Below are 19,552 nucleotides of genomic sequence, written 5' to 3' on the forward strand. Positions count from 1 at the left end.
CTTAAATCCAAAATCTGGCCTTTGATGTTAACCCTAACATCAATGGGTTAACCCATCTGGAATTTGGAGCCACGCCTCCCCAGGAAACGCAGGGGGGTTGAGGCACATGGCTTTCACTGGGGCAGAGCTCCACACAGTTTCTCCCTGGTGACTGGTTGGTTATGATGTCCAGGGTTTGCTGTTGCAGAAATGAAACCATTGCACCAATCGCACTGAAACAATCAGAATAATACCAAACATGAATATTATCTAAACTGACTTTGTCATGAAACATCCAGTGCTGTACAGGTCATTTAGTGACTTAGCAAGAGGGAGATCTGAGAGGGAGGGAGTAAGAAAGGGGGGTCGAAGGGAATAATGGGCCCAACAGGCCGTGCCCTCTGAAACCTTCCCATGCCGTAAAGGATGTTGCCCCTGTCGTAACAAGTTTTACGGCTGGAGGCCTGAGTAACTCCTGGGACAAGAGAGCTTCTCAAGAAAACAGATACCAGATGTCTTCCCCCACAAGCTCCTACCCGTATGGGTGCGGAGATGGTGGGGGTTAATGGTGTATGCTCCTGGGGTTAAATTACTTTACAGCCACATATTGCCACAGTACCAGAGGAAGCCAGCAAGCTGACCAGCGCCCTGAGTGACAATACCAGATTGTTAATAATTTCCGCCTTACACTAAGATAGCACAACAACTCAAAATACACCCATATTCTTTATGTATAACTACCATGCAGTATGGTGCCAACATTCTGTAAGGTTAAAAAACAATGACATTTTCTAAATGTCAAAATATTACTATGAAGAGCAGTAAACGGTTAAAAACTCAATCAAATCAATATATGTTGTGATCACCTTTTGCCTTAAAAAATGCAGTTTTATAAGAAAATCATTCAGTACAGTAGGTTGCTCCAAACATATTTCAGTACTTCTGCAGCTGTCATGCTTGCTTCTGGCTGTCTGAAAAGTGGTCCATTATTTAACATGTTACTTTATTCAAGGAAATACAAACATTTCTCTGTAACATTGAATATTTTTGGAAAATGAGTGTTTGGAAATCTCAAATTTGCTATTTTCTACTGACACACCCATGCAAAATAAACATCTAAGACCAAACATATAAAATAAATCTAGGGTGCCTAATACATTTGCATAGTACTTTATACAAGCAAACAAGGACAAAAGGATATTCTTTAATAGATTTGACTGTGGTTACAATGCATACAAAGTTCAACGTGTGTAAAGAGGCTGTTTTACATGTACGTACAGTGCATCCAGAAAGTATTCACAGCGCTTCACTTTTTCCACATTTTGTTACAGCCTTATTCCAAAATTGATTCAATTCATTTTTTTCCCTCCAAATTCTACACACAATACCCCATATTGACAATTTTTTAGATTTTTGCAAATTTATTAAAAATAAAAAACTAAGAAATCACATGTACATAAGTATTCACAGCCTTTGCCATGAAATTGAGCTCAGGTGCATCCTGTTTCCACTGATCAACCTTGAGATGTTTCTACAGCTTAATTGGAGTCCACCTGTGGTAAATTCTGTTGATTGGACATGATTTGGAAAGGCACACACCTGTCTATATAAGGTCCCACAGTTGACAGAGCACAAACCAAGCATGAAGTTAAAGGAATTGTCTGTAGACCTCTGAGACAGGATTGTCTCGAGGCACAAATCTGGGGAAGGGTACAGAAAAATTTCTGCTGCTTTGAAGGTCCCAATGAACACAGTGGCCTCCATCATCCGTAAATGGAAGAAGTTTGGAACCACCAGGACTCTTCCTAGAGCTGGCCGCCGTCTAAACTGACCAATTGGGGGAGAAGGGCCTTAGTCAGGGAGGTGACCAAGAACCTGATGGTCACTCTGTCAGAGCTCCAGCGTTCCTCTGTGGAGAGAGGAGAACCTTCCAGAAGGGCAACCATCTCTGCAGCAATCCACCAATCAGGCCTGTATGGAAGAGTGGCCAGACAGAAGCCACTCTTTAGTAAAAGGCACCTGAAGGACATTCATGAGAAACAAAATTCTGTGGTTTGATGAGACAAAGACTGAACTCTTTGGCGTGAATGCCAGGCGTCATGTTTGGAGGAAACCAGGCACCGTTCATCACCTGGCCAATACCATTTTTCAGCGGCAGGAACTGGGAGACTAGTCAGGATTGAGGAAAAGATGAATGCAGCAATGTACAGAGACATCCTGGATGAAAACCTGCTCCAGAGCGGTCTTGACCTCAGACTAGAGCGACGGTTCATCTTTCAGCAGGACAACGACCCTAAGCACACAGCCAAGATATCAAAGGAGTGGTTTCAGGACAACTCTGTGAATGTCCTTGAGTGGCCCAGCCAGAGCCCAGACTTGAATCTGATTTAACATCTCTGGAGAGATCTGAAAATGGCTGTGCACCGACGCTCCCCATCCAACCTGATGGAGCTTGAGAGGTACTGCAAAGAGGAATGGGCGAAACTGCCCAAAGATAGGTGTGCCAGGCTTGTGGCATCATATTCAAAAAGACTTGAGGCTGTAATTGCTGCCAAAGGTGCATCAACAAAGTATTGATCAAAGGCTGTGAATACTTATGTACATGTGATTTATTTGTTTTAAATTTAATAAATTTGCAAAAATTTCAAAAAAACTTCTTTCACGTTGTCATTATGGGGTGTTTTGTGTAGAATTTTGAGGAAAAAAAAGAATTTATTCCATTTTGGAATAAGGCTGTAACATAACAAAATGTGGGAAAAGTGAAGCGCTGTGAATACTTCCCGGATGCACTGTACATGTAAAAACATCCCCCCAACTCGCCAACCACACTGGTCCTTGGTCTACTTAACAGCCCTTATAACCTGCTCAACTGGTGTGGCGGCTGAGTGAGGAGCTCCATCAAAGGCAAAGCAATGTCCAACATGTGAGAAGAGACGTAAAAAAAAGCCCCCTAACTGGCTGATTTATTACTGGTACTTTTCCACTGCACCGTATACCCCTGAACCCAGCTTGGAAATGCCTCTAATTTGGATTGCTCTTAATTAAGGACCCCTCCCCTCACCACTTCAACACTTCCCCCCCCCCCCCCCCCCCCCCCCACTGTTTTATGCAGTTCAGGATGTTTGGGACACATGCAAAGCGACTTGTTTCCTCCTTAATACAGGCCAAGTATTTTCCCCCAATTAGTGTGTAGCAGCGCCGTAGTTTCCAAACGCATCTTTCAAGGGCTCAGTCATTAGCCTGGTTTAAAGACAGGCGCCACACAGCCTGGGAGAGACGCTACAAGCCACAGCAGATTCACTGAAACCTGATCTAGATGGCCAAACTACTCGCGGAGAAGGTGGGAGACGAGGGGGTGGGATGTAATAGGTTAACCTGGCACCCGATACTCCAAAACTTATGATGACTACACAGGGGCTTGAACCACCAAACTTCAGTCATGTACCTTAGCTACTAGGCTACAAGCTGGCCCCGAGACACGCTACAAACGTTGCACTGCTGTGATAATCCGGGGTGAGTTAATCAACAGTGCTGAGCAGCAACAAAAGTCAGCACACTGTAAGTAACGCACCCAAAAATAACTGTGTTGCATGTGTGTATGAATGTGTTTGAGTGTATGCAAGTGCATGGGTTTGAGCGTGTGTGAAGTGTGTGCAGAAAAAAATACCTTGGGTGACAACACTGCCACCTTGTGAGTATTTAAAGATTACAAATATGCGATTAGAACATTCTAATGCTGATGTAACAGCAGACAATTGAAAGCAATGTAATTCTAGAAAACTGACCTTTCAAAGGCTCTGATGCCTTCAGATCTGACAGGTAAACCGGTTCTTCAGTTCCAAACAGGCATTCACAAACAGACACATACATATGCAAATACACACAGATCTCCCCTTTGTGCTTCCTTACAAAAACATTGCAAAGCACATAAGTTAAACACGGCATATAAATAGACTGCCCACCATTTTATCTTTGGGTCGGTAGTAAGCACAGAGGAACTACACAGCTTAGCTTTTTTATTTTTTTCAGTTTACTCGGGAAAGCCAGGCCACACTTCCCTTCCCAGAAGTATGTGTAATGATTTGAACAGGCCAACATTCACCCTTTAAAGGCATGTAATAGGCCTTCTGATGTCTGGCTGGTGGGATAGGTAGCCAATGACCTCATTCTTCCATTGCTCAATTTTTAGAGAGGGGCCACTAAAAAGTAAAAGAAAGTGCTCTCTGCACCAAACTTCCTACTGAAACGTTGATTACCTCAGACCCAAAATCCACACCTGAGCCTCACCTCTCTTGCACCAACAAATGCTGTTGCAGAGTTTTGGAGCATGACCATTTCTTTAAAACTGGCTTTCCAAAGCATGCAGAGGCTCCAACGTGCACACGCTGAAATCCTCCTGGCTAAAAATGCCAGAAGCCAAAGGAAAGAGTTCAACATGGCCCTGGGATTTCCATTCTTTTTGTGTGAAATCCATTGTTCGAAACTCAGACCTTGGCTAGCACACAGGCAAGACTTTACAATGTGCAGGGCCTGGAATGTTTTGGGATTATTACCATATTAACTCTCCTATCCTATTATCAAGTTTTGACAATGCATTTTCCAATAAACGTCCGTATTAAAACGTTTAAAATAACGGTCATAAATGGCTTTCTCCTCATGGTGCCTGGGAAAAAATAACTACTGCAAGCGTGTGCATTCTTCAATCAGAAGCAGTGTGAAGTCACTTTAATTGCCTTAAACCCTTTAGCTGTGTACCCTTCATAATAAGCCTGTATTTATTAGCACCAGGGTAAGAGGATGTAAAATGAAGCGCGAACAGACAGCAGCTTGGACATGACACAGGCGGCTGAACGGACTGGTGTACGTCCATGCAGAAAAAGTCCTGGAGGAATGAGACCACTGAACGAATGCCTTTGCCTGTGGGACTAAAAAGAACGGCTAGACCTACAGTAAACTATAAGGTTCATGTCACGTGCCTTCAGAACCCCGATGTTAATTCTGCAGTTTTCCCAAAATGATAACTTCCCGACAGTTTGTGGGTAAAATATACATGAGACGCCTACAATGTGAATAATTATTCAAATCACTGTCATTTTCAGACTCAAGGCTTTTATTGTAAATTGATATCAAGTCCATGGCTAGCAGGAAAGCATAGGTTTAGTCGCAGACATAAATGTAGTCAAATAAATATTGAATGCCAAAACCCTCTCTTCCCATTAAGCCTTCCCATAAGCTCCATTACCTGCAAGATCTTCCTTGGAGGAAACCAGGCGGGGAGAGCTGTTCCCTGGCTCAATCTTCAGAGACAACCTGCAATAGAAGCACACTCCAGTCAAAACAGAACAGCACCAGCAGTAGCGCCCTCTACTGACAACAAACACACAGAGCAACAAAGACAGTAGATTGCGGTTTAAGAATGAAGGTGAGTGAACAATTAAGGTGACCCAGCTTGACTGCATATACTTCCGAAGGCTATGGAGGTAATATAACTAAATACATAAAAGTAATCAAACGTTTTGTGCTTTTTGATTCTTTCTGGTAGACGGAGTAAGGCTTGAGTTAGTCAAGTCTAACTGTACTGCTTTCTACCAGAAGTCTGCCACAAGTCGAGTTGTAGCCGACTGTCTCCAAGTGTGAGCATGAGTTTGAGGAGAGCTTAGCCAGGCTCTGGAATACATAATGGTCTGACAGCATAATACTGCAATACACAATACGAGTATATGTTCATTTGTGAGCATATTTGTACCTGTTAAATCACTAAATGGCCTATTTGGCACAGTATATGTACTGTAATGCAGCACTTCATGCTAAGTTTGAACAGGAGAAGCAGAGTAGATCTGCTCATTTCAAAGCAGCTCACTTCATTGGAATGAACTGAAGGCATGATATATCTAGTGCTTCAATACATAAGGTACACCAAATATAATAGTTAAAAAACAACGGATCACTCCTATATTGCACATCACTAACTCAGATAAGAAGTGTGGGTATCAATTAAATAACTGAGGCTGCTACCGAATGCCTTACATAGCAAAAGTCGTATTGGATTAGTTAGGCGGGTTGATGTTTAAAAATGAATTCTGAGAGAATTAGTTCTGTCTGTGGCTTAACACCCCCTGACAATGGAGACCAAATTATAATTATCAGCCACTTAGTGCTGTCACATAAATTTATGAATGACATTTAGATTTTAGGCTCACGGGTTCCAAGAAAATAGACGTCTGGCAAAGTCATTGTGATCAATCACAAAGATATGAACCTTTGAAAGCATCTGTGAAAGTCAGAAGATGGAACATTCATGCAGTAAAACAGTAGAAGACTGCAGAAATGCTAACAGGCGTTTTTTCACCACACAAATACAGTGACCCCAAGAGTGTCCTTGCTATTTAGCATCCGATAAAGCTCTAATCTTCAACGGTTCACAATCTGGATACCCCCAACACCCCCCTCCCGCATTATCGCATTTTGAGGCTGTACATTTACCTTAAATTGGCCAATTATGACTGAAGGCCAATGTCTTTTTGAAAGGTGTTCGAGATAACAACATTGTGCATGTCTCTGGATTATAACAAACTGAATGACTGCTAAACATCATCAAGTGCATATTAGTATACAGTAGTTTCTCACAAATAACATACTGCTGCCAGCTATGGCACTTTGTGACCTTCCTGAGCCAAACATTCAGCGCTATTTGGTGTTGGGCCAGGTTAAGCATTTGAATGGAGAAACAAGCAGGCTGCCGCAAGTTGCACGGGTGACCCAGCAGGGGGCACTCTTCCCTCTTGGCAAACACTCCAGTGCAGCGACAGATGTGTTACCACAATTAAGGCTCTGTTATCAATACTAACGGTGCACTGTACGAATATAGACATTTAGGTACTAATAGCTACATTAAGAGACAGCACTCCCTGACAAATCATCTCAAGCAAGCCAATGTTTGATAAGCACTCCTTAATCATCACACCATGAATGAAATGCACAAATACATGAATACATTCTAAATCCCTATTTCTTACATCACAGGTAAAGTTGTTCTTGCCCAAGCTAACCAAGTGTTGTTCTATGTGTAAGACAAAAGCAATAATCAATATAAAATACCACCAAGTGTTTTATAAGTGCTGGTTTAAGTCGACAACATGCAAAGCTTTACGGGCAATAAAGAGGAGAGGACATGCATGTCAATTTTCATATATAAAGTTAATCTAATGCCATACATTATGCAATCATTTCTTCTATATGAAGAAAAACAAAGCTCTAATAAACTATTCTGGGCTCTATCATCAACATGGAAACAGACTTCTGCCTATCGCCATTGCAGTGAACAATATGAAAAAGACACGATTCCTTTGAAATGTCCAGATATGTTAGGGGAAAAAGCAAATACATTTACTGAATCATCACTGTAATTAAACTCTAAGCGTGTTTAGTCAAAGTGAGATATTTATGAGAAAAAAGGAAAACCAAGCAAAAATGGAAGGGACAAAAAAAATTATTCACTTCTGGCACAGATGATGATCTTGTGTTCAGTGTCCAGCAATTATGTCAAAATAAATTAACAGACACTGCAGTATCATAGATACTTCCAGCATTGCCTTGCCATTACATTTGGTGTCAGATTTATCTAGGACACAATTTATTATTTCCTTGCTTGAAGAAAAACTCTGAATCTAATCTAAAAATCTAAAATTGTGGCCCTATTCAAGGCTTGTGTACTTGTTACGTCTATGTTGTTTTTATATCAGTCCCATGTTTTAATGCCCGTATAACAGTCTCATCTGACTCTGTGATGTTTGGCCTGGCCAGAAAGTTATTGTAAATGAGAATGTGTTCTCTGTTAACTTGCCTGATAAAAGATTAAATAAAGGTTAAAAAAAAATAAAAAAAATATATATATAACAACAACAACAACAATAATAATAATAATAATAATAATAATAATAATAATAATAATAATAATAATAATAATAATAAATGTCCCTATTTCTCTGGGGTTGGCTTAAAAGTTCTATATTGTTTTCCTCTTTTTTTTCATGGCGACCCTCAAGACCCCACACTCTGCAAGCATACTGTAGATGGGCCATTAATGTGTCAAAATCAGAGGAACTGAATTAGAACTGTGAGGTGCCAGGTGCTTGTCCAAGCACCTGAGATACACTGCAGAATTTTGGTCAGAGGGTTTCTGAAAAGTGTGTCACCTCGATTCCCTTTTATTAGGGTTTCAGGAGTTTTTGGGAAATGCAACAAGGAAAGATGATCCTTACTTCAGTTCTTGATTCTGAAGTCAGATTAATGTTTAATGTTTGTCACTCTTTAATTCTTTAAGGCAATTTAGTTCTCTGTAAAAAAACAACTCCAATGCAACACAGAAATACATACATTTCCAGATGAAAGTATTAGTGTTTCAATGGTTATTCTGCATCAATAACTCATCTTGCTAAAACACCAGCAGACCAATGCTTTTTTTTGGAAACATATGCAATATCTATATTCATTGTTTGGAGAACAGATGCGTTATTACAAATGCCAATAATGGATCCTTGGATGTTTCTTGGTCTATCAGTGACCAAAGGCACAAAAGGTTCTGCATAGGTATTTGGTTTATAGGGCTTTATTTTAAATGGAATCACTGTAGTTTTTATTTTCTGCAAACACCACTGTCCAAGGCATAACTTGGCATTGACGGACTATGCAAGTTATATCTTCTTGCGATCTGTCTAGACCATCTATATCAACGTGGATGGAAATCCCAGCTTTTATCCCACAGATATTGTTTTGCATATGTGAAACACACAGCTTGACTGGAAAATTCTTCTTGAAAGAGGTCAGAAGTTCAGGACCCAGGGAGAAAAATAATCTATTTTCTACAGTGGTGACATCACCTTAAACTTACTGGAACCTTTAATTTTGAACGTTACACTCATTACAAAGAAAAACAAATAAAACATTAATTAATGATTTAATGTTCAAATACATTAGGAAGGCCGGAAAAGACTTCTTGAACGTTAGTGGAAGTTCAGTTTGTTCAGTGAGAAGGCTCTGATATTGTTCTCTGCTTCTTGCAGCTTCGAAGGAACTCTGAAAGAGACCTTCATCTGATATCAGAGTCATAGCAGTGGCTCAAATGATACTGGAATACTGATATTGAAACGGAGAGACATACAGTACAGTAATACCGTCCATCTTGATTTTGGAATCAATTTTTTATGGACAAAAAAGTTATTTGTTTTACAAGAGTTTATAATACATAGCTAATAACAACTTAAACTGTATGTTACATTGCTGAAGGAAATGCATCATTGCGGTTCCTCTCATTTCAACCCCTCCCTCCTGTACACACAGAAATTTAACAGGGATGATCCGATTCCGTTTCAAAATGAAAATGGTTTTATTACTAGCCAGGTGAATACACCATAGCAGAAACCATAAAAGTACCAAGTGTTTACGCCGCTGGATATTCACTCAATCTGTCCAGGTAAGGAGCCTTGGCCCAGGTGACACATGAACATTGGGAATCCGAAACACCAGACTCCTGGCTTCAGGCCCACCGTCCTCTGAAACCATTTCAGATGCGGTTGCATTTGACGCATCTGCCCAGGACTGCAGCCAGGCATGCTGCAAGCATGGGCACTGGTCTGGAGAGGGACAGGCCGTAATCACAGCCTAGCACAGAAAGGTCAGCGGCCATCGCGGTGGCAGCACACGCGTGTGGTTGTCCAGCATAACTGAAGGCCCACATGAAAAGGATTTACTGGAGTCCAACCAGCGCTGCCCGACAGTCTGGAATGACTACTGGAATGAAAGAAAGTAGGAAAGAAAAGGAAATGATGAAAGAGAGACGAAATGTTTTGCATTTCATGTATTTTTGTAAGTACGGGAACAGCCAACCAAAATGAGCAGTTTCTGGAAGAGCTTTATGCTCCTCTTGCATTTACAAGCGTGACTGGCCCTGGTGGACACCGGTTATTTTTATGTGCATTTATATGAATACGGAGAAGATGAAGTACCAAACTCACCAAGATATGCTTTTAGCCTTTTATTCCCCCTGCATCAGATGATCTGCCAGCAGCTACCAGTCAGGCATAGACAGACCATGTCCAAATGAAACCCACAGAGAATTTTCAGAAGATTTTCCTCTGCAATTCCAAGTGGATACTAATGCTAACAAAACAACAATTAGAGGCCTGGTATTGTCTGACTTTAGTTAATGTTGTCATATTCCATCCATCCATCCATCCATTATCTGAGCCCGCTTATCCTGAACAGGGTAGGGGGGCTGGAGCCTATCCCAGCATACATTGGGCAAAAGGCAGGAATACACCCTGGACGGGTTGCCAGTCCATCGCAGGGCACACACACCATTCACTCACACACTCATTCCCACGGGCAATTTAGACTCTCCAATCAGCCTAACATGCATGTCTTTGGACTGTGGGAGGAAACCGGAGTACCCGGAGGAAACCCATGCACGGGGAGAACATGCTCTCATCGCTGTCTGGGATGGGTGTCACAGGTTCTGCACTCGCTTGGTTTTCCTCCTACCTCTCTGGTCGCTCCTACCAGGTGACTTGGAGGGGCGCACTCTCCGACCCTCAACCCCTACGAACTGGAGTCCCGCAGGGCTCGGTTCTTGGGCCTCTCCTCTTCTCGCTATACACCATGTCTCTTGGTTCTGTTATCTCTTCCCACGGCTTCTCTTATCACTCCTACGCTGATGACACCCAACTCTTCATTTCCTTCCCCCCTGACACCCAAATCACCACACAGATCTCTGCCTGCTTGGCTGATATCTCTACATGGATGACTTCCCATCACCTGAAGCTCAACCTTGCCAAAACTGAGCTTCTCTACATCCCTGCTAAGTCCTCTCCGTCAATCGACCTCTCACTGACTGTGGAGGACTTTGTAGTTTCCTCCTCCCGTACGGCAAAGAATCTTGGGGTGACTCTTGATAACTGCCTCTCCCTGGCTCCACAAGTATCCTCCACTGCCAGAACCTGCAGGTTCTTTCTGTTTAATATACGCCGCATCCGTCATCTCCTGACGGAGAAAGCCACCCAGCTCCTAGTCCAGGCGCTCGTCATTTCCCGCCTGGATTACTGCAACTCCCTCCTAGCCGGTCTCCCAGCGTGCGCCATCAAGCCCCTCCAGCTGGTCCAGAATGCTGCAGCCCGCTTGATCACCAGTCAGCCCAGGTCGGCTCATGTCACCCCGCTTCTCATTGGCCTCCACTGGCTTCCTATTGCCGCACGCATCCGATTCAAGGCCCTAGTGTTGGCATTTCAGGCTGCTAAGGGGACTGCCCCACATTACATACAATCCCTGATCACTCCCTACTCCCCAGCTAGACCACTCCGGTCTGCCAGCTCTGGTCGCCTTACGATTCCCTCTCTACGGGCACCTGGCGGTCGAGCTGCACGTTCACGCCTGTTTTCCGTTCTGGTTCCTCAGTGGTGGAATGACTTGCCTACCACTGTCAGGACAGCAGAATCCCTCCCCCTATTTCGACACAGACTCAAAACACACCTCTTCAAACTCTACCTTAGTCCCCCCTCCTGATTTACCCCGCCCCCCCCTTCTGATACCCCTATCCCTGTCTAACCCACCCCCCCCCCCCCCCAAAAAAAAATAAAATAAAAAAAATAAATTGCACTTATGATGACGACTATATGTTTAGAACAGCAGTCCAGGTGTATTTTTCTAGTTCTGGATGTGATGCTTTGACCTGTGGTAGAACCTATGCACTTGTAAGTCGCTTTGGATTAAAAGCGTCTGCCAAATGACTAAAATGTAAATGTAAATGCAAACTCCGCACAGAGAGGCCCCAGCCGACGGGGATTCGAACCCAGGACCTCCTTGCTGTGAGGCGGCAGTGCTACCCACTGCACCATCCGTGCCACCTTGTTGTCATATTCAAACAAAAAATTAAATAAAAAATGCCAACCAGCACAACCAGTAGTGCATGAAGGGTTAAAATGAACAGGACCAACTAACTGTATTACTAAATTAGGAATGCATCAGTCGATCAAGCCTTGGACACATTTATAACGGACGATATTCCAAGAATCTACCAAAAGAATCGTGTGGCTTTTAGGCAAACCCCTTAGACTCTATACAACAAACAAGCGCAGCTGGGTACCGTGTCAGACACTGGCCTTCGGCCGTGGCACGTCCCTGCACAAACAGATGCAGGGGAGAGCCTTGTTTTGCATGGCAAGGAAGAGAGCCCTCTCTCCATAATCTCTCCATAGTAATGTTATTACTGGAACGGGGGCCTCTCGCTGAGGGTTTACCGCATGACCTGTCGTATCTCAACGGCGGTTGAGCGCGGTCTTCGGAGAGACCAGCCACCCAGTCGTGTGAGGGCTGGGGAATGCGCAAATTGCTTAGTTATCCCGGAGGGTAAACACCTGAGATCCTGTTGAGATTGGTTGACCTGACGGTCGGTGTGTGGTCACTGCTGTGAGGGCACAAGCTGAGACCGTGACTTATGAGTGATCTGTCTCCTGCTCGCTAGTCCCGAGGAAAAATGACCAGCTCCCTCCCTTTCCCCCGCCTACAATGTTTCACTTGGAAGTCTGGAGTTCATTCTGTCAGCGGATTCCTCATATCTTTTTAACAGGGCCGGAAAGCAAAGCCCTTCTTGCAGAGAAAGCACAAAGAAAAAAAAAAGGCGGATATAATCAAAATCCAGGTTGAGAAAATATGTGATGTCACACTATGGAAACTTTATATGCAAACAGCGTACTGTAGCCCAATTCCAAGCCAAAAAGGTTCAAAATAAATCTATGAGAGGAGAATAACTAACATCTTAACTGGCCGCCACGATGCCCATAGGCTGCCCCGGAAAAGCCCGGAAAAGCCATTAGAATGTGAGGGATGATTCAGCGTCCTCTCCGAGAGGAGATTCCCTCAGCTCCGCATCCCAGTGACCCCCTCCCAGTGAAATACGACCGCCCCAGGAAAAGTTCCCGTAGGGTGCCTGGGGAGAGGCCGCGTTGACTTACTTGTAGTTGTCATCCTCCACAAACTTTTGAAGCTCCTCAATGTAGCGCACAGACATCAAGTACTTCTGCACATGTGGCAACGTCAGCAGGTGATCTGCTGGGAGGGAGGGAGACTGTTAGCGGAAAGGCTGTGAAAGGCATCTCGGACCCAGAGTGCATACTCGTTTACTCACTCTGTTACCGGAGTGGTGACGGCTGCATTCCGTGTATCGCTACTGCCAGCTCCACCACCACTGAGGACAATATTACTTAATGAAGCAGACTCAATACTGCACTTCTGGAGCTCCCTTTATGCTCCAGCAGTGTCAAAATAGTTAGATCAGGGTTCAGTCCAATTTGGAAACTCATAGCATGCTCCTTCTTGCTTTCTCAATCAGTAACAAAGCGAGACCATAGAATGATAAGGTTCTCACAGATAATTCTGACATGCAATACCATGTTATGTTCATGTTATGTTAGTGTCATAAAATATTAAAAAAGCCCAATATTAGGGCACTAAATATACAGAAGTTGTGAGGTTTTACACACAAATACTGTTTAAAAATTACTGTTGAATCAGTAGGTTCTCACTGATATTTCTGACAAACATGAGATAGTGTCATGAATATGTCGTTTTTAGGGCACTAAATATGTGTGAGGTTTTACACACAAACGGTTGAAAAATATGAAAAGGCCAAAAAAGCCAAAAGGTTGTATCTGCTTGGAGCCCATTCACTTTAGTATCTTTGAGGCTCAATCTCTCAAAATCACTCTTCTCCATTTGAATTGGAGTTGGCCATGTGGCTTAGCCACCCCATGCCCAAACAAATCGTATTTTGTAACCCACAGCAAGATGGCGGCTTGATGTCCCAGCTCGACTCCTCCCAGTCGAGCACCTGCTCTCACTGAGAAACCAGAGTGGGCTGGGCATGGGTCAGGTCTGCTCAGTGTCAGGCCAAGGCATCACAATCCGCTCTCTTCACCACAGTCTGTTCCAGGGAGCAGCTCTGCGCATTCCCACTCAGTAATGACTTCCCTGCCGCATAATGAGCTTTGATTGGCACAAAACTGGCGACTTCCTCTGCCTGGTTTCTGCTCGCGCGCCACTGGTTTTCCCTCGGCCCCTCAAAAAAACAGAAAACACTTCCTGTCGATCCGTCATTGATTAGTGTTTTCTACTTCTTGGCACAAGGCAGGCTCTGCAGTGCAGGCCTGCTTTCTGTACGACAGTTTATAAATTAGTTTGAACACGGCCAATTTCCACGCTATGCTGAAAACACCTCTGGGATCCATTAATATTTTTGCTGTACAGACAGTAATGATATGTTCATTTTTTCCCCCCCTTTGAAATAAAGATTACATAATTGAATGATTTAATGGAATAGCGTAATTCACAACTGTTACCGCAATACTTCATAGGTCATGGGATTGTGCATCTCTGAAGGCATTTTGTGGTATCTTTTACAGTGATGTCAGCTGAAACGAGTACAAATGCAATGATCCGGCGCTTTTCCAGCCCCTAAAACTGAGGGTCAACAAGCAGAAGTATAAAGAACTTTCGAGAACCAACACAACACATGGGGCTATAATATGGTGTAATGTAGCCCTGGGTTCAGGTGTGATTCCCAGATGGGGGTACCTCTGTTGCAAAACCTTGAACAAAACACTTAAACAGGACTGCATTATTAACTATCCAGTTGCCTAAATGAGCGATAAATCTATTCATGACTGCATGGATAAACATTTCCACTAAAAAAATAATAAAGTGTGTGATGGATGACGTTTTCTTTCAGTGCAGATATTTCTTGTGTAAGCACAGGGACCCTGCGTTTCGGATGGTGTGGAGTGTTCACTGACCGTAGTTGCAGGACACCTGAAGGTCAGAGATAACCCGGAGGAGGTTATTCATCTGATTGGTCCTCTGCTCCGTCTCGATGATGCTGTCGGAGGCCGGATAAGCTGAGTCGATGTAGATCATGTCAAACAGGTAGAGTCCTGCAGAGGAAATGGGGGGAGAGAGATATTATATATCTTCAGCGCCAGTCACCAACACATCCACACTCTGTACTTGAGTCATCTGGAGCCAATGTGGAAAAACAGACAAATCAGACATAGTTTACATTTAATCAGTAGTTATAGATGTGGTTTATGTCTGAAAGCATCAACAGAATAAACTGAACTTGTCGAGAGTTGATTTGGCGAGCGTATGCTTAATTGGGTGCCTCTGGACAAGGACAGATTCGTGGAAATACGGCTAATGATAGATCATTGCAAATAAAAAAAATACACAAATTCAACAGATTTTGTCTCAACAGCCAGAGTCGTGATGCACTTTCTCCATCTGACATCAGCCTGGAGCCCATCCAAGCCCTCCAATGAGCTGTTAGACAGTGACACACTCCACCAGAACCCCACCCCACCCTCCACCTGCACAGCATGCTGACTGCAAACAAATATTTATGATTGGTTTCGACTGGTTGTCTGCATTTAGTAAATTACATCATTAAAGACAGCTGGTTATTTATTTCAACTGCTTGCAGCGCGATGTCATACTTGGTCAAAATATGTTTTTTTTTAAAGGCTCTCTCACCATCTGCACCAGACCAGTCCGAAAATGATTCATTACCCTAATATTTTCCCTGAATTTATAAAACAGACTTTCTTTCAAAAAATGTTTATATTTAGTATTGCTCAATTAATCTTATATTGCCAACCTCTCAAGTCAAGTTGACAATAGTCCCAAAGATGCCTTCCAAAAACTAGATTTTAAATTCCCAAAGTTCCCATTTTAGTTCCCCCCAAAAAATGCACCCAAACAACCAGAAGATTGAAATGAAAAATCAGTCTGTGCTGAAGTTTGCCTCTCCAGAGAACAGCTCTTATGCAATTTACGCAGGTAACACATACGCCAGCCCGCCAACAAGTCGGATGAAAAAGACACATCCGGTCATTGAATGTTTCCCTGGGGAAAGATTACACGGCTGCACAAACACAGGAATGACGTACGACCCGTCATTCCTGTCGTCACAGATGAGGGCTCACAGTGCGCGTGACCCAGTCGGCCAACGGCTGCAGAGGCCATGTGGAGCGTTTCCGTTCCATTACGTCCACCTTCTGTGTGGCTAGCAGACTCTCTTTGTCCGGAGTCACTCAAACCGTTTTCCCTTCAAAATATTCCCAAGGTGTACAGCATTCCTTCTCCAGGGTACACCAAGTCTCAGCTGCTCATTGACCTTAAACCAGCAGACTGGCTCTCCAGCAGCAGGGTTGGGTACCCATGCCTTACCCTGATCCTAAGGGCTGAAGTCTAATTACTGCGTCTCCATGGTTGGCCAGGCCAGGAGCCCGTGCACTGCGGTGTGGCCGGAGGCAGAGCAGACCACAGGCCGTGGAGGCTGGTGCGCTTGGCCGGTACATTTACCGCGGAAAAAAAGAAAAAGGGCCCTAATGACTCTGCTGGTTTCACTGGCGAGAGAGCTATGTGCAGCCGAATACTGGGGAGGTTTTATCTTAAAACAGCAAAACATGGGCATAACGTGCATCTTTAATCGCAAATGTTATTTTTGCTCTCTATCAATGGAATTTGGAACACATGGTACAAACTTTTTTAAACAAACGCTGCATTCCACTGGAGTAAAACTGAAAAGCCAGCAGAAGAATACAGGAAACAAAGTAAAAATGAACTCTATGCTTAAAAAAGAACAGACATCTCTATAAATGAATGCATTTAGACGAACAAGCAAAGAAAAACCAGCATCCATAGAGAAGGCTAAACCACTACAGCATCTGTGTCTCATTTTCTCAAATCACAACGGGTGCCACATGCAGGCATAAATTACTACTTGTTCAATCACAGTTGATATGAATATCAAACAGAAATCCTTTTGATATACACCATGTATGAATAGCTTCTGTCAGCAACAGTATCGTTTTAGATGAGTGTGATAATGCCATAGAGCAGGTTGTCTGCTACGTGGGACACTCAAACAGAGCAAAGAAAGGAGAGCTGTCATAATCGCAGGTTTGGTGAAAGCTACCGCTTCAAAACACAAGCTGCAACCTCTCTACTCTACCACAATCTACTCATTTCACTGTGGTATGCAGACCCCTGAGAGTGGTTCCTCAAAAACCGAACTTTAAGCCAGCACAATTTCAAAAAGATGACAAAAAGCAAAAATTACATTGGCTTTGAAGAAACAAATACCTGCACAGTCTCAAAGCACATAACCCCTTTCCTGAATCTGCATTATATTCATCAAAAACTATTATCTGGTAACTGTATTAATGCCATATTTATAACACCTTTATGATCACGCCATAAACGATGAATAACCGCTCAAGTCAAAGAGCCGTAAAAGGTAATAAAAAATGTTGACAGTTGGCATGACAGTGATTCGACACCTTAAACCTTACAGGTTGTGGTCGTGTCAAATTCAAAATGCTACAGGTTGTGCATTTCACTGGTGTGGCTATACCCGAGTAATGTTAACAAAAAGAAAGCTGATAGACACAGAAAATGAGCTCATTCCTCAGGAGGCAGTGTGGTGCCACGGTTATGAACACCGTTTGCGAGCTGAAATCCACGGGCTGAGATCCTAGGTGGGACACTGTTGCAGCACTGAATGAGGTGATTATAATAATCCCCTCGTATATTTAATCCAAATATGAGTCAATAAACATCTATATGGATAATATGCGTAAAAATACCATGCAAGTTCCTCTGAATTAGGGTGTGTGCTGGGCAAATACGAAAGAATGATGAAGTTTATTAATGTTAGCCTGAGTCCCAGGCTTGCTGTTCAATTATTAATCTCTGCTAGCACTGAGGCATGCCTCTGAGATCGCTGTATGTTTTTAAAGCTGGTCGAGACCCAAATATTGATAAGGCTGTATTTGTGAAGTCAGGTTACAGTGACATCAAATGGGAAGGGCAGCTATGTAAGCCTGATGTTAATTCTTATAACTGAGGGCTGAAACCCACACACACTACACAACTGAGAACTGAACCAACATACACCTGAGCAACAGGAGGTTGGGAGTGTACACACTTTCCAGGCCAAAATGCCCCTGATGATAAATGGAAGAACATCACAACAAAATAACACAATGCCACATCTACACAATTGCTTGTCCTTTTGATTTTCTTTTATTCTGAAGGCAAACATACAGCCCCATTTTATTTTGACATACTGTTCAGTAAGTACACACTGTCTGCATGCCTTTATCTATTCTTATTTTATTACTATAACTATCATGTCCATGCTTTTTTGTTTTGTTCTGGCACAGTCATGATATGTATGATATATGATACTGAATATATGATAGATGACATATTCTCAGGTATAAAAATAATATGGCGAACTGCCCAAAAAAAAATCCATATATATGCAGTGTATTTCGTACTGAGCCTGGATATAGTTTCGTACTGAGCCTGGTAATAATTTATGTGGTTTGGTGCATTTTCAAACAGAGAAAAGCTTGTGATGACAGGAAATGCTTGACTTCCGAATGGGCAAACTGTTTACTGCTTCATGCATTAAATCAATACCTGGTAACAGTGATAATCACACTTCCTCTAACCCAAATATGTCCCCACACAGTTCTAGGAACATGGCCTAAAAGCGCCAGAAACAGTGACTAACGGAGGGTGACCTTCAGTTCCACAGTTCCAACAATATTCTGGGAACAGAACCTAAAGGAACCAGATATAGTGACTGAATTAAGAATGAGTGAATACTTCCAGCTCTCCGCTGGTCTGGGAACAGTGCCTACAGTAAATGAGTACACCATGTCCAACCTACTGGACGTCCTGCAGTGAGCTCAGCTTCAGACCTGGTCACCAGGGACCACAGTGTACAGCCAGCATACTCACCAACACGCTGTTTAAGAAGCGCCAAATAGGCCTGAGGGAAACGACATGGGAGCCACTGGAAAGTGTTTCATGTTCAAATACACAACACTGAGTCTGGACCCGAGGCCTGCTTAAAGTACAGTATGTATGCACTACTTACATCAGGACTTCAGAACAACTCTATTGCTGTAACTGAGGTCCTTGAAAGTTAAGTCAAGTCTAAATTAGTAGCCTTTATTCCATCTCCAAGATTAACTGGCCAAATACAAGACAAACAAAATAGCTATTACAGAACAAACCAGATGCAACACCTATAAGTGGTGAATGTGAAAAATAACATTAAGGCTGCTGCTGCTGCTGCTATTAATAATGATAATGATAATGATAATGATAATAATGATAATAACAATAATCATAATCATAATCATAATCATAAAAAAATGATGACAATAATTATAATAATTATAATAATAATAATAACAAATAAATCAATAAATAAAGAGGCTACAATATCAGAAAAGGGTAAATCATTACATACCTCATTCTAAAATTACTTTACACATGCAGTCAATTATATTTTAAGCATTTTCCAGGGTTTGGGTGTTTTTAAACAGAGAAACACTGGTGAATATCACAGGAGAATAATTCAGAAGGACAAGACTGAAGCACACACAGTCTCAGAGCAGTGGCTGATGTCTGGCTGACGTCTGGCAGCCGTTGTGTTTTGCATATGGTTCAT

At 42.8% G+C, this 19,552-nt stretch overlaps 1 protein-coding gene across 6 annotated transcripts in view; it reads right to left on the reverse strand.

Moving 5' to 3' along the window:
- Window positions 1–19,552, reverse strand: part of ralgps1 (Ral GEF with PH domain and SH3 binding motif 1) — a 158,592-nt gene that overhangs the window by 11,902 nt on the left and 127,138 nt on the right. For all 6 annotated transcript variants that reach the window (XM_061259994.1, XM_061259995.1, XM_061259990.1 and 3 more), the window contains 3 exons: window positions 14,820–14,957; window positions 12,984–13,077; window positions 5,222–5,289 (listed from right to left, as the gene is read on the reverse strand). In XM_061259994.1, coding sequence (XP_061115978.1) covers window positions 5,222–5,289; window positions 12,984–13,077; window positions 14,820–14,957 — 300 coding nt within the window. The remainder of the gene's footprint in view (window positions 1–5,221; window positions 5,290–12,983; window positions 13,078–14,819; window positions 14,958–19,552) is intronic.

Source organism: Conger conger, chromosome 11 (genome assembly GCF_963514075.1).
Source record: "Conger conger chromosome 11, fConCon1.1, whole genome shotgun sequence".
Classification (NCBI taxonomy): Eukaryota; Metazoa; Chordata; class Actinopteri; order Anguilliformes; family Congridae; genus Conger; species Conger conger.